General features: G+C 44.2%; 1 protein-coding gene across 7 annotated transcripts in view; it reads left to right on the top strand.

Moving 5' to 3' along the window:
* Positions 1-12,453: 12,453 nt before the first annotated feature.
* The window catches only part of NVL (nuclear VCP like), an 89,334-nt gene continuing 81,435 nt past the window's right edge, over positions 12,454-20,352 (top strand). For 2 of the 7 annotated variants that reach the window (XM_047848145.1, XM_047848142.1), the window contains exons 1-4: positions 12,455-12,764; positions 16,724-16,797; positions 18,555-18,607; positions 18,687-18,786. In XM_047848145.1, the coding sequence (XP_047704101.1) occupies positions 12,708-12,764; positions 16,724-16,797; positions 18,555-18,607; positions 18,687-18,786 (284 nt within the window). In that variant the 5' untranslated portion in view covers positions 12,455-12,707. Of the gene's footprint in view, positions 12,765-16,723; positions 16,798-18,554; positions 18,608-18,686; positions 18,787-20,352 lie in introns of those variants that run through there. The other 5 variants (XM_047848144.1, XM_047848141.1, XM_047848147.1 and 2 more) reach the window with 5 other exon arrangements.

The following is a 20,352-nucleotide window of genomic DNA, read 5'->3' as shown; positions in this document are numbered from 1 at the left end:
ATTACACTGAAAGTAACAGATGTTATTAGTTTTTGTACACCCCCGTAGCTTCCATCCTGTAAATAGCTGGTGTTTAATAAATGTTTGCTAAACGAATGACCTATACAGACTCTAAGGAGAAATTTCATTAAAATTATTCCAGATTTTATTAAAAACATAAACCTAATCTTACATTCCTCTCAAGTTGGAGCAGAAAACAACAGGCTATCCCATATTCTTTATGTGCTGTTTAATTCTGAGTAAAAAAAAAAAAAAAAATCTGGGACCAGAATCAAGAGTGAGAGTTGCAAGTTCTAATCAAGACAGTCTGTGCCTCATTCTACTTGAAAATTCAAAACATGGTTGCAATGGCAAAATTTGAGAGAACAATGTTGATCAGGACTCAAAAACAGTGTGTATGTGTGCGACATAGAGAGAGAAAGAGAGAGAGAGAGAGAAACAGAGAGATCAAGACTTTGGGTTTAAAATATAGCTTGGGGCACCTGGGTGGCTCAGTCGATCTCAGGTCATGATTTCAGGGTTCATGGGTCCAAGCCTCCCATCGGGTTCTGCACGGATAGTGCCAAGCCTGCTTGGGATTCTCTCTCTCAACCTCTCTCTCTGTCCCTCCCCTGCTCCTGCTCTCTCTCTCGCTCGAAATATACTTAAAAAAAACTTTTTTAAATAAAACATGGGTTATGCTTTTAAAAGTACAAATTGAGGGGCCCCTGGGTGGCTTAATCGATTAAGCATCTGACCTTTGATTTCAGCTCAGGTCACAATAACACAGTTCGAGCCCTGTGTCAGGCTCCACACCATCAGCCTGCTTGGGATTCTCTCTCTCTCTCTCTCTCTCTCTCTCTCTCTCTCTCTCTCTCTCTGTTCCTCTCCTGCTTGAGCACTCATGCTCTGTCTCTTACAAAATAAGTAAGTAACCTTAAAAAAAGTTAAAAGGATAAACTGAACTGTTAAAGTTTCCAGTCTGGCTTGTAAGGAGCTAGCAAATTACCCCTAGGTCCTAACAAATAAAAAGCCAAATAAACTGAAAAATCAACATTTCTTTTTTTTTTTTTTATTTTTTAATTTTTTTTTCAATGTTTATTTTATTTTTGGGACAGAGAGAGACAGAGCATGAACGGGGGAGGGGCAGACAGAGAGGGAGACACAGAATCTGAAACAGGCTCCAGGCTCCGAGCCATCAGCCCAGAGCCTGACGCGGGGCTCAAACTCACGGACCACGAGATCGTGACCTGGCTGAAGTCGGACGCTTAACCGACTGCGCCACCCAGGAGCCCCAAAAATCAACATTTCTTACATCTATCAGAGGAGTGAGGTCACTGCTTCAAATACACGAGAGAGAGACAGGCTGTCGCAATCATGACTTGTCGGGGCAGAAATCTCCACTGGGGCAGGAAACCCTCAACAGTGACACAAAGTCAGAGGCTCAGTGGGACGAGGCTGAATAGAAAACTCGAGCAGCCACACTAGTGTGAATCTTACATCCTGGAGTTCTCTCAGGTTTTCCTAGTGAAGACTGAAGAAAAATCTTCCAACAGGGGAAGGCAAAAGTGGCCATTTGTAAATGCCAGAGCAGGATCATATTATTTAAACGCAGACATGGAGTCATCATAAATATGTATTGCAAACTCTAGGGCAACCACACACACACACACACACACACAAAAGTGATATTGATACGCTAAGAAAGAAGAGAAAAAGGAATCATATAAAATGCTCTATTAAAATCCCAAACGGCAGAAAAGGAATAGAAGACAAAAACGCCAAGGCAATGAATAGAAAACAGTAACAAATAATGGTAGATGTGAATACACCTGTACCAATAATCACTCTAAATGTTAATGGTCTAAACGTACAAATTATGTGACAGAGATTATCATAGCGAATCAAAAAACAAGACCCAACTACATGCTGTCTAGAAGAAACTTTAAATATAAAGACACGTATAAATTAAATGTAAAGGGATGGTTGCTATGAGAGTAAAACTTTAATATTCTCGCCAGAACAACAAAATGGTAATTACATGAGGCAAAGGAAGTATTCATTAATCTTACTTACACACAGCGAATAATTATGCCGTACACCTTCAACTTAGGCACTGTTATACGCAATTAGATCTCAATAAAGCTGGAGGGAAAAAAAAGTAAAGGGGTGCAGAAAGATATCCCATGCTAACACTAATCAAAAGAAGGTGGGATAGGGGCACCTGGGGGGCTCAGTCGGCTAGGCATGTGACTCTCAATTTCAGCTCAGGTCATGATCTCACCGTTTTTGAGTTCGAGCTCAGCACAGGGCTCCATGCTGACAGTGCAGCGTCTGCTCGGGATTCTCGGTCTCTTCTTCACTCTCTGCCCTTCCCCTGCTGGCACACTCTCTCTCAAAATAAACATTAAAAATAGAAAGTAGGAGAAGTTATATTAATTTCAGAGGAAGCACACTTCAAAGTGAGAGAGATTATCAGGGATAGGAGGAGCACTGCATAATGATAAAAGGCCAAGCCTCCGAGAAGACACAACGATCCTTAATGTGTATGCGCCTAACAGAGCGTCAAAATATGTGAGGCAGTAATTGGCAGAACTACAAGGAGAAATAAATGAATCCGCCATTACACTTGGCGACCTCAACAACTCTGTGACAGAAATGGACACACACAGCAGATGGAAAATCAGTAAGGACACAGCTGAACTCAACAACACCATCAATCATCGCTTCTCGGCCTTTTGGCTGAGATCAAGTGCAGCAACACCATCAATCAACAGGATGTAATTCACATCTATGGATGAATCAACGGATGACTGCACCCAACAGAATACATACTCTTCTCAAACTGAATGGATTCCTCACTTGCTGGGTGAAGATTCCACATAAAAGATACATGGATATAAATCTTTGACACCTAGCATGTCTGGGGTTAGCTTTGTTCTAGTCCTATCTTGATCGATAGTTTGAATTAGTGTAGAATTACAGATTGGAAATTTTCTGGAATAATTTTTGCAGCATTGCTCCCTTGTCTTCTAGCTTGTTATTAGTGCCTAAGTTGAAATTTTTGTGCGTTCTAAAGTTCCTGATCCTACGGATGTATTCTGTCCGTTCTTCCGGGAAGACTTAGGACCTTCCCTTTTCCCTGACGTTCTGAAGTGTCATGACGACACGTCTTCTTCACTGTGTTAGGCACTCAGTGGACTTGTGGATGTGAAGCACATGCCTTCCAGTTCTCATACGTTTTCAGGGTTGCTAAGGTTTTGTAAAACTTCTGTTTTGTACCTTGTTGCTTCATAAAACAACTTTTATTAATACACTGGGACTTCCTAGACACAGGATGGTTCCTCTATTTCCATCCCTGTGTATTTTGTTTTACTTTCTGTGGGAATTCCTCAACTCTACCTGACAAACCTTCTGATGAAGCTTATTTACTGTTTTCTCTTTAATTTATAAGAGATCCTTTTTGTCTTGTTTTTTTTTTTTATACTATCCTCTTCTTGTTTCAGTGATACAGTATCTTCTCATTTCCCTGAGGATATAAATTTTGGTGTATCGGACATATTCTGCTCTGAGCATTACCTCTGTTACCTCTAATTTCTGTTTCCACTAATTTGTTTTGGTCTGTGTTTCAACGTTGGAGATTAACTTTAATCCTTGATGGTCTGTCTGTTCATATGTTAAATTTAACAATGCAAACAAGGGGCACCTGGGCGGCTCAGTAGGTTAAGCCTCTGACTTAGGCTCAGGTCATGATCTCACGGTTTGTGAGTTCGAGCCCCACGTTGGGCTCTGTGTTGACAACTTGGAGCCCGGAGCCTGTTTCAGATTCTGTGTCTTCCTCTCTCTCTGTCCCTCCCCAACTTGTGCTCTCTCTCTCTCAAAAATAAATAAACATTAAAAAAAATTTAAAAATAAGATAAAAAATAAAAATGCAAAAAAGGTGGTTGGGAGCTCAGTGTGGATGGGCAGGGCTGGTTGACTAGTAGGTTTCACTGTGTGTTGATCAGTGGTCAGCTACTCGGTCAGTGGTTGACCCTCACCTCCTCAAATGTGTGTCTGTTCCCTAGAGCCCTTCGGTTAGTCCAGAAAAGAATCCAAACTCTTGCTTAGAAGAGTACAAGCCAAACTTGCCAGATTTCTGAGAAGGAAAAATGAGGAAATGGAGCTGGGGTTTCATGTGAGGACACTCGCTTAATCTTGCTGTGTTCAGTTGTACATCTCTGCTGTCTGCTTAGCACAAAAGAAGAAAAAAATACATATGGACTAGAAAAGAGGAAATCAATTCAGTCCATATAGATTGTCTTTATAACCAGGTTGGAGAACACAAAATCAATACACAAAAATCAACTGCATTTTTCTATTACCCACTAACAGAAATCAAAATTTTAAAATAGTAATACTTACAGTATCACCAAAAGGCATGAAATATTTAGGGATAAATCTGATCAAATATCTCCAATATCTGTACGTGATAACTATTAAACACTAATGAAATGTATCAAAGAAGACCTAAAATAGATATACCATGTTCATGGCTTAGAAGAGTCGAAGTTGTTAAAATGTCAATTCTTCCAAAATGGATCTACAGATTCGACACAAAACCAATCAAGATCACAGCAGGATTTCTTCAAAGGAAATGTCAAGCTTATTATAAAAATTATATGGTAAGACAAAGAACTTATAATAGCTACGGCAATTCTGAAAAAAAAAAAAAAAAATCAAAGTTGAAGGACACACACTGATTTCAACAGAAGGAACCCAATAGAATTTAAGTAAGGAGTTAGAATGAAAAATTCACTAGAAGGTGTGATCAGGCAGAAAAATAATCAGCAAACTTGAAGATACATTAACTGAAATTACATAGTCTAAGAAGAAGACTTCATGACATTGGATTTGACAATGACTTCTTGTATATAACACCAAAAGCACAGACAACAAAAGCAAAAATGGACAGAACTACATCAAACTTAAAAAACTTCTGTACATCATAAATTAAAAAAAAAAAAACAACACCACAAAAACTGTGCATCCATGGAAACTGCTGAGAGAGCAAAAAGGCAATCTACAGAGTAGGAGAATATTTGAAATCATGTATCTGATAAGGAGTTAACAAGAATAAAGAATTCCTACAACTCAACAACAATAACAAAAATAACCCCATTACAAAATTGGCAAGGATTCAAACATATTTTTCCGAATATATACAAACAGCTAACAAACAGATGAAAAGTGTGCTCAACATCATTAATTATCAGACTCAGGAAATCAAAACCATAATGAGATATCACCTCATACCCCTAAGGTTGGCCACTATCAAAAAAACAGAAACAAAAACAAAACAAAACAAAAAAACACCCCACCAAAACCCAGAAAATAACAACTGTTGGTGACGATGTGAAGAAATTGGAACCCTTGTGTGCTGTTGATAGGAATTTAAATTGGTGCAGCCTCTATGAAAAACAGTATGGAGGTTCCTCAAAAACTTAAAAGTAGAATTACCATGCGATCCAGCAATCCCACTTCTGGGTATATATTCAAAAGAACTGAAAGCAAGATCTTAAAGAAATATTTGCACATCCATGTTCACTGCAGTGTTGTTCACGATAGCAGAGAAGAGGAAACAATCCAAATGTCCACTGGTGGATTAATGGATTTACAATGTGGTATGGGGCATCTGGGTGGCTCAGTTGGTTAGGCATCTGACTTCGGCTCCGGTCATGATCTCACGGTTCGTGAGTTCAAGCCCTGCGTCGGGCTCTGTGCTGACAGCTCGGAGCCTGGAGCCTGCTTCAGATTCTGTGTCTCCCTCTCTCTCTGCCCCTCCCCTGCTCGTGCTCTGTCTCTCTCAAAAATAAATAAACATTAAAAAATAATTTTTTTAATCACAATGAAATATCATTTCATAAATGGCTCTCGCTAAAAAACAAAAAAGACAGAAAACAAGTTTTGGGGAGGATTCGGAGAAACCAGAACCTCATGCAGTGCTGGTGGGAATGTAAAACAGTGCAGCTACCGTGGAGAACGGTTGGGTCACTGTTCAAAAAGGTACACATTCAATCACCAATGACCCACCAATCTCCATTAGATATGTACCCGAAAGCACTAAAACGAGGTATTCACAGAAAAACCTGTACAGAAACGTTCCAGCATATTATTCTTAAGAGCTAAAGAGAGGAACTAATCCTAATGTCAATCAACTGATGAACTGATAAATCAAATGTGATCTGTCCACTCGGTGGGATATTATTCAACCATAAGGAGCGAAGGACGAACATTTGCTACAAGCCGGATAAGCCTTGGAAACACTGTGCTAAGTGGAAGAAGCCAGACACAAAAGGTCACGTATCGTGTGGCTCCATTGAAATGAACGTCCAGGACAGGGAAATCCATAGAGACAGAGAGAAGCTTGGTGCTTTCCAGGGAGGGGAAAGGGAGGCATTGGGAGGGACACGGCGCGGGGCTTCTTTTTGGGCCGAGGAAACCGTTCTTGAGCTAACGCCCTAAAGCCACTGAATCTCACAGTGTAAGATAGTTACAACGGAGAATTTTGGGTTATATAAATTTTACCTCCGTTTTGAAAATAACGGAATTATGCACTTAAAACAGATGCATTCATCATACGTGACCCCTCAATAGAGTTTTTTAAAAAAGAGCAGGCGGGGGCGCCTGGGGGGCTCAGTCGGTTGAGTGCCCGACTTCGGCTCAGGTCATGATCTCACAGTTCATGGGTTCGAGCCCCGTGTCGGGCTCTGTGCTGACAGCTCGGAGCCCGGAGCCTGCTTTGGATTCTGTGTCTCCCCCGCTCTGTGCCCCTCCCCCACTCATGCTCTCTGTCTCTCTCTCAAAAATGAATAAACATTTTTTTAAAAATTAAAAAAAAAAAGAGAGAGCAGGTGCTGAGTTCTCCTTCAGGAAATGGGCTCTTCCTGGCCATTTGTCCCTCCATATTCATCTTGGACTCAACTTCGGAAACTCCTCCGAATAACCTACATTGGCTCAAATTCATGTTGATTCTGACTGACAGAAACTTCAAGTAACAGTGCTTTAAGCAATAAGTCAGTCTACTTTTTCTCTCCGTTCCTGGAACAGGCAGAGGTGTTAGGACCTATGCTCACTCTCTCGACCAGAAACTTCCAACACAACCAGTCTCTGCCCTCCCAGAGGTCCTTAACTGTCACGTTCTCACAGTTTTCCCCTGGCCGCTTGGACAGAAGCAGGTGCCCTCTTACTGTGGACACCCGAGTACACTGTTAATTACTTCAGCCCGTTCATTCACTTTCCTGACAATCATGCATCCAACACCTTCTTCCAAAGGGACCATTCCAGGGGCTGTGAAAGCCTTGCTAGTTCTCATTATTTGTTTTTTTTAATGTTTATTTCTTGAGAGACAGAGAGCGAGCTTTTGCGTGAGCACGCAAAGGGCAGAGGGAAAGGGCAGAGAGAGAGACAGAGAGAGAATCCCAAGCAGGCTCCACGCTGTCAGCACAGAGCCTGACGTGGGGCTCGAGCCCACGAACCGTGAGATCATGACCTGAGCCGAAATCAAGAATTAGACGCTTAACTGGCTGAGCCACCCAGGCGCCCCTATTTCTTATCATTCTAACTATACATTTACTGTTTGCCAGTCTGGGGCCTGCCCCTCTCCCTGGAACATTAAGCTTCAGGACCATAATCTGTTTGACAGTCATTGTAGCCTCACTATAGCACAGACCCAGCAGAGAGTAGATGACAAACATTTGTGGATTTAATACACAAAATGTCAGCTCAAAGTATTATTTTCATTTTACTTAAAATTAGGGACATGAAAGGTGCGTGGGTGGTTCAGTCGGTTGAGTGCCCAACTTTAGCTCAAGGCATGATATCTCAGTTCATGGTTTCAAGCCCCACATCGGGCTCTGTGCTGACAGCTCAGAGCCTGGAGCCTGCTTTGGATTCTGTGTCTCCCTCTCATGCTCTGTCTCTCAAAAATAAATAAGTGTTAAAAAAAAATTAATTTTAAAAAACTTTTAAAATTAGAGGCAATCATCTCAAAGGAGGGAAAATTTTATGTTAAAAGAATTACTAGCCTTTATCAGATAAAAGAAATCAAAGTTTTTTTCCTTTTGTTTTTATTTTTTTAAGTCTATTTATTTTGAGAAACAAAGCACACGAGCAGGAGAGAACAGAGGGAGAGGGAGAGATTGAGAATCCCAAGCAGGCTCCGTGCTGTCAGCTCAGAGCCTGATGCAGGGCTCCAACTCATGAACCATGAGATCATGACCTGAGCTGAAGGTGTGACGCTCAGCAGACTGAGCCCCCCAGGGACCCCCAAAAGTTTTTTCCTTAACCTGAGAAAGCAAGGATACAGACTCAGTCTCTAGCTTCCAGCAAGCAGGCTATCATACATGGGGTGACCACGTAATGTACTGTACAAGCTGGAACTTTCTGAGATATCGGGTGAGAAACCCAATATACAAATGAACAATAGCCAGGCTATATAGAAAAGCAAAACTCTGGGGGCGCTTGGGTGGCTCAGTCAGTTAAGCATCCACCTCTTGGTCACGATCTCACGGTTTGTGAGTTTGAGCCCCACATCAAGCTCTGTGCTGACAGCGTGGAGCCTTCTTGGGACTCTCTTTCTTCTTCTCTGTCTGCCCTGCTCTCACCTGCACTCTCTAAATAAATATAAATCATCTCTAAATAAATATAAATCAATCAATCAATGAATCAATCAAACAGAACTCTGCCTTACAACCTGCAGCATCCAACCCAGGAAGCCAGTAGTCTGGCTGATAGAAACACCAGACCATTAATCTAACAAATAATCCAGGAGGCCAAACAATAAATCCTATTAACAACTGGCCCCACATGGCCAGGACTCCATTAATAACTGACAGTTTCCCTGGTTTTCGTCCCCACTCCCAACTTTAGGACCAACCAGAAAGAGCCGAGTCCACGCCCCTAATCACATAGGATGCCCTGCTTCTATACACCCTCCTGCAGCTTCCCCAGGCCAACAGCCTCCAACCAGGGCACCCCGGACGCCATCCCTGTTTCAGCCACAAAGCTTCCCCACCCCTCCGCGACCCTTTGAGTCTCTGCCAGAATGCAAGTGATGGTGGTGGCCTCCCCTGCTATTGCCAAGTTCTGAATAGTCTTTGCCTGTTCTCGTTTGGGAGATTTTCATGTATTTCCACCAATTGCTACACTATTAATAACCATGCTGGATCAAGAGGTAGAAATCGGGACTATCCTAAGTCAGGATATAGATCACCCAAATTATAAAGCACAATTAGGCTGCCAGTGAGATACAAAGTTTGGGAGGGCCAAGGCGTGAAGCACAGAAGGTGACATGTGCCAGTACCACTAGGTGGGGTTGGAGGACATTCCAATTACTGCAGGAAGTTCTTGAGATCGTATGCACTCGGGTTACTACTCAGTCATCTTTTTGGTTTAGATGTAGGATACTATTTAATCTGAACACTAGAATTGATGGAAGTTGTCTTCAGAGAAATAATTACTAGCAGGAAATCCACTGGAAAATGTTCAAGCATACCATTATCAATACCTAGCATTAACTTATTTTCAATTACTGCCTGCTGCGCCTGATGTAGTAAAATGGTGAAAAACATAATGCTTTTGCCCTTAAGAAGTAGGCATTGTGGAAAAGTGCTTCAGGTCTGTAGGGGTCACATAATTTGCAAACTTTCCCAGTGCAATATTTTTTTTTAATTTTTTAAATGTTTATTTATATGTGAGAGAGACAGAGCATGAGTGGGGGAAGGGCGCAGAGAAAGGGAGACACAGAATCCGAAGCAGGCCCCAGGCACTGAGCTGTCAGCACAGAGCCCGATGCGGGGTTCAAACTCACAAACTGTTAGATCATGGCCTGAGCCGTCGGATTCTTAGCCGACTGAGCCACCCAGGTGCCCCTTTCCCAGTGCAATATTAAAATAACAGGCTACTTGTTCAAAAAGTTTTAAGAATTCCAAGGTGGAAACACTGTGTGTCAATTGTATTTCCAAGAAAAGAAGAAAGAAATCCTTTGATTAGGAACAATGAGAACTACTATACTGCTTAAAAGTAATACCTTCCTTTGACAGCCATACAAAAATTTTTAAAAAGCCTAAAATTCTAGTGTTTAGGGTATTAAATTTCTTAATTAAATTAGGGTTGACAAAAAGATGGTCAAAAAAATAATTATCAAAGATGGTGCATTTCATATCATATATTTTAAATGTTTAATGCTTTTAACGATGAAATACTGTGAATACTATTACATTCAGTAAAATACATTTTTTAAGTTTATTTTTATTTTTTTATTATTTATTATTATTTATTTTTTTTAATTTATTATTTATTATTATTTATTTTTTATTATTTTTTTACTTTTATTATTTTTTTAAACATCTATTGGCAAATTGGTTTCCACACAGTTTATTTGTTTTGAGAGAGAGAGAGAGCAAGCGAGCGGGGAAGGGGCAGAGAGAGGGGGAGAGAGAGAATCCCAAGCAGGCTCCACACTGTGAGCGTGCAGCCCAATACAGGGCTTGACCCATGAACCATGAGATCATGACATGAGCCAAAATGAAGAGTCAGACGCTTAACCGACAGAGCCACCCAGGTGCCCCAGCAAAATATTTAAGTTTATGTATTTGAGAGAGAGTGTGTGTGAGCACGAGAGAGTGAGGGAGGGCAGGGAGGGAAAGAGAATTCTAAGCAGACTCCACACTGTCAACGCAGAGCCTAAACCGTGAGATCATGACCTAAACTGAAATCAAGAGTCAGACACTTAACCGACAGAGCCACCCAGGCACCCCTAAGCAAAATATTTTTTTTTTAATGTTTATTTATTTTTGAGAGAGAGAGCACGAGCAGGGAAGGGGCGGAGAGAGAAGGAGACACAGACCCCGAAACAGGCTCCAGGCTCTAACTTATCAGCACAGAGCCGGATGCAGGGCTCGAACCCATGAGCTGTGAGATCATAACCTGAGCCGAAGTCAGACATTTAACCGACTGGGCCACCCAGGCACCCCTAAGCAAAACATTTAAAAAAAAACAACACATATAGGGGCACCTGTGCATGCACAGGTCATGCACCCATGAAGCCAGCCCTAAATGTAGAATAGTATTCTATGACAAATTACAGACTACAAACCATGCTGCTTTGTATGCAGTGTGATGCTGCTGGGCCCTTTAGCCTGCTTTTTTCTGTGTGATACATTTCACATGCACAGAATTAAATTACGTTTAAAAAGTTACTGGGCGTTGACTGTATTTGTGTTATTTACTGTATGAAATCTTCCCTAAAGCTTAATATAATCAAGTACATAAGTAACCTAATCATAAAAAAAGATATTGTAAAAAGGTATAATCGTAATTCTTTTGCTTTTCCCCACAAGACTCAAGGGCAGGGCAGGGACCGGAACTGGGAGGCACTCTAAATTTTTGTTCAGTGAGAGGAGGGTTCCCTGGGTGGAGATTGTAACGAAGGGAAGTATCTGGAAAGGCTGAAAGGGAGATGGTTAGTTAGGAATCTACAAGTCATAGACTGGCCAGGAAGGGCATGATAGACCAGCGGAGATGTCGGTGAGAGCAAAGAGCTGCGTGTGATCAACGTGTCTATTAGCGTTACCTTCCAAGACAACCGGAAGCCTCGGAGCAGCAGGAATCTCTTGTTTCTTCATAGCTGAACCCAGTGCCTGGGACATAGCAGGTGCTCAGTACTGACTCGTAAACGCAGGCAATGCTGCTTAGCTGCAAGCAGGGTGCACACACAGTGAAGAAGTGAGGAATGAAGGCGGAGCCAAGTCAACCAAAGTTTTGAATACCAGCGTGAGCATCTATATGGATAAGGACCACTGAAAAGGGCAGCCACGTGATCTGCACTTCCCAGGGAAAAATTACCCTGCGGTACCTTGAGTAAGAAGAGTCATGTGTTCACGTCTCACAGCCTTCTGATTCCATCACCCCCCACCCCAGCCTCAACACGCGATTAACCAAGCAAGCAAACGGAAACGAAAGCCGATAACTGCGAGCGAGTGTGTGTGAACGCTGTCCGTTTGTGTCTCTTTAACTGCATAAAACTTTACGGGCAAATACGGACGTTTACCAAAATTCTGGGCAGCTTCTAGGTCAAGCTGTAGTCCTGCACTCGACGTGCTAACAAACCGGAGGTGGAAAATCGGGCAAGACAGCCAGGTTTCCGAAGGCGGCGGACGCCGCCCCCCCCCCCCCCCCACCGCGCACACCCGCCGGGCCCGCAGGGGGCCTCCCTGCGGGTTCATCCCGCCTTCACCGACCCAGGCGCCCCAGGTTCGGGGTTTGCTAAGGTTGCAGCCAGGACCAAGGCGGCCTCGCGCAAGCTGCTGTGCGACCCCGACGCGCGAGCGGAAAGACGCAAGACGCTCGCCGGAAGCCCCAGCAGCCGCCACGCGCCCGTGTCCGCGCAGCGGGGAACAATAAAGTTGAGCGTGTTCAAAAGGGGTCCTTGGCATCCAGGGCCCGCCGGACAAGCCTGCAGGATAGGCCGCCCGGAAAGTCCCGGGTGTGGGCAGGTCTCCTCGTCCTCGGTGGCGTTCTCCTCCCTCGCGGTGGGACAGCGAAGGTACAGCGCCGGGGGCACGGCCCGGGCGGCGGGCGGGCGGGAGAAGGCGGAGCGGCCTGCCCGGCGATCGCCGAGGGCAGCCCGGTGAGGATCCCGGTGCCCGTGGAGCCCAGCGTCCTGGCTGCGGCCTCCCGGACGCGCGATGAAGCCCCGGCCCGCGAGGTTCGTGGACAACAGGCTGAAGCAGCGAGTCGTGCAGGTGGGTATCGTGCGCGGCCCCTTCTCGGCGGCGCCTGGGCCAGCCGCCCGCCGCGGCCCGGGTCCTGGACGGGGTGCGGGCAGCCCTCCCGCCGCGGCGGGGCTGCCGGGGAACGGGGACGGGGCGGACGCTGAGGAGCTGGGGACCGGGCGGGTGTAGACCCTGAGGAGCCGGGGACCAGGCGGGTGCGGACCCTGAGGAGCCAGGACAGGGGCCGGTGTTTGGAGTGGGTTTGACGTTGTAATAGGTCCTTTGCATCTGGTTTTCTTGTTTTAAGTTCGAATTCACCTATTTTGAGGGAGAGCGAAAGAGGGAGAGAGAATCCCACCAGGCTCTGCACTGTCAGCGTAGAGCCTAATGCGAGGCTGGATCCCACGAACCGTGAGATCGTGACCCCAGCCAAAGTCAGTCGCTTAGCGGCCTGAGCCCCCCAGGTGTCCTGCCTAGGATTTGTCACTTTTGTATCCCTGGGTAGACAGTCTGTGTGCTGAATGCCTTGCAGACGCACAGTCTGCAGACACTCGTAGGAGGAGAGGGCCCGTTCCTTCACTTTGCACTTGGGGGGGGGGGGGGGCGGGGAGGGGGGGAGGAATGTATACTTTGTTTTTCTTTAATTTGCCAGCGCTGCCTCCTCCTTTGCGGATCAGTTTCTTCCACCAAATTCTAAATGTTGGAAGTGGCTTGAGTCCCTGTGCTGTTTCTCTGTCCTCTTACCTACTTCCTGGGGGATTTCATCCAATCTAAAACCCAAAAACACTACCTATTCACTAAAAATACTATAAACACGAAGTTCAATACAAACATAGTTATAAATTAAATGAAGACATATTCACTTTATTATTTTATTTATTATTGAGAGACAGAGCACGAGCATGGGAGGGGCAGAGAGGCAGACACAGAATCCGAAGCAGCTCCAGGTTCTGAGCTGTGAGCACAGAGCCCCACGCGGGGCTCGAGCTCACGAACCGTGAGATCATGACCTGAGCTGAAGTCGAGGCTCAATCGACTGAGCCCCCCCAGGCGCCCCACTTTAAATACTACCTATAGAGGTGCCTGGGGGGCTCGGTCGGTTGAGCCTCGACTTCAGCTCAGGTCATGATCTCACGGTCCGTGAGTTCGAGCCCCGCGTCGGGCTCTGGGCTGATGGCTCAGAGCCTGGAGCCTGCTTCCGATTCTGTGTCTCCCTCTCTCTCTGCCCCTCCCCCATTCATGCTCTGTCTCTCTCTGTCTCAAAAATAAATAAAACGTTAAAAAAAAAAAAAGATAACCATTAAATTTTTTTTTTTTTTTTTTTTTTTTTAGAAAATACTATCTATATATTCCTAGAGTTATGTCTCCAGTGTGGATTTTATCTTGAACACCCAGCTGCCCACTAAACATTTCCTCCTGAGTGTCTGACCGGTGCCTCCACCAACATATCCACACTGAATTTTTTTGTGTTCTCTCCAAACCTGTCCTTTCTTAATGTTCTCTGTATCAGTAAATGACACATTGTCGGGGCCAAAAATCTTAACAACCATTATTACTCCTTTGTTTCACGTTCTTTTTTTTTTTTTTTTTTTTAATTTTAGAAGGAGAGAAAAGAGTGCATGAGCAGGGGGCAGGATGCAAAGAAGGAGAGAGAGAGAATATTAAGCAGGCTCCGTGCTCAGCCCCAGCCTGACCTGGGACTCCATCCCATGACCCTGGGATCATGACCTGAGCCGAAATCAAGAGTTGGGCAGTCAACAGACTGAGCCACTCAGATGTCCCTGTTTAGCTTCTATAACCAATTAATTAGCAATTTATTTGTATACTCCAAACCCAGCCACTCCTTTCCATCTCCACCTCCAACCATCTGTGCCCAAACTGCCATCTCTCTTTCTGTCTCTCTTCTTTTTTTAGCGTTTATTTTATTTAGTCTGAGAGGGAGAGAGCAGAAGAGGAGCAGAGAGAGGGAGAGAGAGAGAATCCCGTGCAGGTTCCACCGTCCACACAGAGCCTGACGTGGGGCTCGAGCTCACAGTTCCATGAGATCACGACCTGAGCCGAGATCAGGAGTCAGAGGCTTGGCCCACTGAGCCACCCAGGTGCCCCCAAACTGCCATCTCTTCATTAGACTATGACAGTAGCCCCCTAGGTGAGCTCTGTGATTCTGGTTTTATATAAGGTCTGTCCTTCGTTAGGGCCGCCAGGGAGGTCCCTTTAAAGAGAGCTTGCAGGGCCGCACTCACAGAGCTCCGGTGGACTCCCACAGTGGCTGAAGAAAACCCCTCCTACGGAGCCTGCCACGTTCTGGCCCCCGTCTCCTCCCTGCCCTTGTGTCCCTTGCTGTCCTGCCTGCTTCCACTGTCCTGACCACACTGACCTTCGCTCTGGGAGCTCTCAGCTGGCTTTGGATGTTCCACCCCCTGCTGCATCTCTTTATTCGGGAGGTGTCTCAGCAGTGACTCCTGATGGCTGGATCCAGTGGCCCTTCTCAGTCTTCACCACTTCACATTCTCAGTTTTCGCCTATTGTTATTACTTGGGTTCATTATAAAAACACTAGGTTCTTGCGGTTTAAAATAGAAGGGACGGAGGGTGTAAAAGAAAATGACTTGCTTTCATCTTCATGTCTGTAGAGGTCAGCATGGAGAGTTTATACGTAAGCCTAGATTTTATTCACACGGACGGGCTCATCCGCGTTGGTTCTGCTTGCTCTGTTCACTTAGCGGTAGACTGTAGTCCTCTCCCCACACGTAGTGCGTTTGTCTCCTATTAACAAGGGTGTTAGTTACATGTTGCTGCATAACCACCCCCAAATTTAGCTGTTATTTCTGTTGCCGTCAAGGAACTGTTTGCTTGTGGAGATGAGATGTACACAAGTATGCGTAATCCAACATTAATTGTAGCAAGTGGCTACACGCGATAGGAGTCCAGAGGAGGGGAAGGTTCGCGGGAACGGTCCTGCTTTGTGTGTCTAGTCTCTTGTCACTGGAGGCATTTGTGCCAAGACCATTAGGGGTTCTTGGGAAGAAGCTGAGGTATGAAGGCAGGCATCCCTTGACGGGATAACCAGGAAGCCTGGACACATGGAAGCTGACAGACATTCTGGTTTGAAATCTGGCCCTGTAATTTACGCTCTCCCAAGTAATTAGCCTTTTAAAGGCTCTTAAACTTTCCCATCTATAAATTGGGAAGACTGACATCCACCTCATAGGATTGTGAGTGCTGCTGAAAGACTATGTGATGCAGCAGGTGCACGGCGCACCAAGTTTCTTGGGAGTTTTTCCTGGTGCCTCCAGCCCAAAAGTAATACCTGCTAGGTCTGTTTATTAGGTAGTTACATTCAAGCCACTTAGTGACTATATAGTCCAAATAACTTAGCAGCTTTTTGAAAAAATAACATGTAAAAATGGAAGGAAAATTAACATAGTTGTATTTCATTCTTAACTGATCACACGAATGGGATTTGTATGCCTATTGGATCAGATTGACCCTGCCGTTCTCATTTCCTGTTCCACGTTCATTTTTGCATGGGATTTACTTACAGCAACGGCTAAAAACCCAGTTTTGTAAAAATATGACACCATCAAAAGGTGATTTAATATTGAAACCATGAATTTTCTCAGGCTGGAAGTCCCTGCAGTGTTGGACGGGTGGCAAATGTTATATGTTCCCTTAAATTCAAAATAGCCTTTGATGCCCTTGTGAGTTTAGTGCTTTGTTCTGGGGTATTTGGGAATTTAGGATACAGTAAGCACTCACTATCTTACAGCTATTCTAATTGTTGCTATTGTGTCATCATAGCGATTAATAATGTTGATTAAATTCTCTGGTTCCAGACTTGACAATTATTTGGTAATTTTTATTTGTGTTTTTGATACGCTTAATAACGAATTTACATTACAGCATAACATGTTTGAGTAGCTCAATCTCTGATTAAAATCTGAGTTTGAAAGATTGAGTGTTGAATATTTGTTGTATTTTCTGTTTCAGTACCTCACCAGTAACAGATGTGGCAAATATGTGGACACTGGAGTTTTAGCATCTGATTTACAAAGAATGTACAGGTAAAGAGATGTAGTCTCCAGATTCTTGCCTTTCTTTCCTACCATTTTGAGTTTCCATCTCGCCCACATTTTCAGTTGATATTACCGCTGCTGGCATTAGTTCACCAGTCCATAGGTTCAGAATTCAGTTATACAAAGATTTATCAGGTACCTGTTATGTGCAACGTGCTGTCCTTGTTACTAAGGGCAATGGCTGCTGCTTCTCTTTCAGTACCTTCCAGACTGGTCAGCAGTGTGGCCTCTTCTCGTATCTCATTAAAGGATTAAAACCAGTAGGCATGGTCTGCCTGAGCCTCCTGGCTACTTTGAAACATCTCTAGGCTTCCTACTAAAGATTCCGTTTTTCTCTTGTGTCTCTAATCCCACCCCTCCTGATAGGTCCCTCCGTTAATTATTACCACTTTGTATATTTCAAAGTCTCCTGTTTTTTCTTCTCAGTATATTAGTTTGCTAGGATTGCCATAAAAAAGTATCAGAGGCTGGGGAGCTTAAACAACAGAAGTTTAAGTCCTCATAGTTGTGAATGCTAGAAGTTAATGGTCACTGTCTCTCCTTGCATTGCAGATGGCTATCTTCTCCCTGTGTCCTAACATGGTCTTTCCTTTGTGTGTCTGTCTGTATTCTAATCTCTTCTTGTGTTATTATTTTTTTAAGATTTTATTTTTAGGGGCGCCTGGGTGGCTCAGTCGGTTAAACGTCCGACTTCGGCCCAGGTCATGATCTCACACTTTGTGAGTTCGAGCCCAGCGTCGGGCTCTGCACTGCCAGCTGGAAGCCTGGAGCCTGCTTCGGATTCTGTGTCTCCCTCTCTCTCTGTCCCTCCCCAGCTCATGCTCACAGTTTGTCTCTGTCAAAAATAAATAAACTTAAAAAAATAAAAATTAAAAAAAAAAAAAAGGAAAAAAAAATATTTTATTTTTAAGTAATCTCCATACCCAAAGTGGGGCTCAGACTCACAACCCTGAGATCCAGAGTCAGGCGCCCCTCTTATTCTGGGGTGCCTGGGTGGCTCAGTCAGTTAAGTGTCCAACTCTTGATTTTGGCTCAGATCATGATCTCGTGGTTCATGGGATTGAGCCCCGCGTCAGTCTCTGTGCTGGTACTTTGGGGCCTGCTCGGGATTCTTTCTCCTCTTCTCTCTCTTCCCCTCTCCAGCTTGCACTTACTCTCTCAAAATAGAATAGAATAGGATAGAATAAGATAAAAGTCATGTACCCCTCTTATCCTGATTACAATACCAGTCGTATTGGATTAATTTGCTTCAGTGCTCTGTCCTGTGGGCCCACTAGGATGGCCGCCCTGCCCTTTGGAACCGAGGAGACCGTGCCGCTCCCCGGGCCCATGCCGCTCCCCGGGCCCGTGCCCCCTGGGCCGATGGTGGTGGTGGAAACCCTGCCAACCTCTGAGCTTCCTTCTGAGGCGTTCATCCCTTTTCTGGAAGGATAACACATGTCTACAGCTGGATGGCCCCTCTCCTGTAGAATCCCAGAAGTCCGGCCACCTTCCTTCATTTCATCCTTCCTGTCTCCTCCAGTACAAGCTACCGGGGTTTCTGATGCTGTAACCCCGTCTCTAACCAAAAAAAATTACAGTAGGGAAAATGTAAACTCAGAAGTTACTCAAAAATAAGCTTATGGTCGGTGTGAATTCAGTGACAGTTATATATTCATGCAAATTAATGGGATCAATTTAGATTGGTTTTAACGGGAAAATGTTGGTGGAGACCATTGTACTAAGCTTCTTGTTCTGTTTTTCAGTATAGACTATGGTCGAAGAAAAAGAAATGCTTTTAGGATTCAGGTAGAAAAAGGTGAGTCTTTTAGTGTTAGAGCTGAATTATTAACGAAGTTAAAGAATTGCTTTAGCTCACGACTATTTCTTTGTTTCAGTATTTAGCGTAATTGCCAGTGAGAAAGAACCTAAGGATCTAACAGAATTGGAAGATGAGCATCTGGCCAAAAGAGCAAGACAAGGTGAAGAGGAAAACGAGTAAGGATTACAGAAAAGGGGGTGACTTGAAAGCCATGAACCTGATCACATACATTGCCAGTTGTGAAATTTTCCGTGGCTTTTCCTTGCCAGCGAGGCTGTGCAGAATACCTGACCTCTCCAGACCTTTGCTTTGGGCACACTGAATGCTCACTATTGCCCAGAGAGGTTGGATTCTTTCTTTGTGCCTTTGTATGAGTGGTTTTCTGTAGCTGGAGGGTTCATTCCCGTTAGGAACTCCCACTCAGCTTTCAAGAGGCTACATTAGTGCCTTTGTGGGGCCTTGGCTTCCTGAGTATTTCCTTAGCTCCTGGTTACAGATGTTTGTTATGATGCTTATCATACGGCTTGAGGTTGTGTGTATTGAGAGTTTTTATCATGAATCGATTTTACATTTGTTAAATACTTTTTTTTTTTACATTTTATTTATTTTTGAGAGAGAGAGAGAGAGACAGAGCACAAGTGGGGGAGGGGCCGAGAGAGAGGGAGATAGAGAATCCGAAGCAGGCTCCAGGCTCTGAGCTGTCAGCACAGAGCCCAATGTGGGGCTCGAACCCACGAACTGTGAGATCATGACCTGAGCCGAAGTCAGTTGCTTAACTGACTGAACCACCCAGGCGCCCTGTTAAATACGTTTTATGCACTTAATGAAAGATTCTGTTATGGTTGTCTCCCTTTGTTCTGTTGGTGAATTACATTAATTTTTGAGTGCTAAGCCAGTCTTGTATCCTGGGATACACCCAACTTGGTCCAGATATATTATCCTTTGTTCTATATTATTAAATCATTTTGCTAATCATTTTTGGAGATGGTTATGTTTGTATTCATAATGGTCTGAATTTTTTTCTTTTTTGCAGTGTCTTTGTCAGGTTTTGGTGTTAGGGTTATGCTGGCTTCATATTGTTTGGAAAATGTTTTTTGTCTCTATTTGACAAAAAAATTAGTATAACGTTACTGTTACTGCTTTCTTAAATAGTTTGTTAGAATTCATCTCAGCCTGGAGGCTTCTTTTTGGAAAGGATTTAGATAACAGTTTTTTTTTTTTAATTTTTTTTTTTTTTCAACGTTTATTTATTTTTTTGGGACAGAGAGAGACAGAGCATGAACGGGGGAGGGGCAGAGAGAGAGGGAGACACAGAATCGGAAACAGGCTCCAGGCTCTGAGCCATCAGCCCAGAGCCCGACGCGGGGCTCGAACTCACAGACCGCGAGATCGTGACCTGGCTGAAGTCGGACGCTCAACCGACTGCGCCACCCAGGCGCCCCTAGATAACAGTTTTGTTAGACAAAGAACTCTTCCTATTTTTCTACTTCTATCAGCTTTGGTAAGTTGTACTTTTAAAGAAAGTTGCCCATTTCATCTGAAGTGTGGAATTTGTTGGCTTAAAGTTTTCAAGATATCCTCTCGTTTTTCCTTTTTTTTTTTTAATTTTTTTTCAATGTTTATTTATTTTTGAGAGACAGAGCATGAGTATGGAAGGGACAGAGAGAGGGAGACACAGAATCTGAAGCAGACTTCAGGCTCTGAGCTGACAGCACAGAGCCCGACGCGGGGCTCGAACCCGC

This window comes from Prionailurus viverrinus, unplaced genomic scaffold, assembly GCF_022837055.1.
Source record: "Prionailurus viverrinus isolate Anna unplaced genomic scaffold, UM_Priviv_1.0 scaffold_53, whole genome shotgun sequence".
Classification (NCBI taxonomy): domain Eukaryota; kingdom Metazoa; phylum Chordata; class Mammalia; order Carnivora; family Felidae; genus Prionailurus; species Prionailurus viverrinus.
The sequence above is the reverse complement of the archived record's forward strand: the minus strand, read 5'-3'. Positions and strand labels throughout refer to the sequence as shown.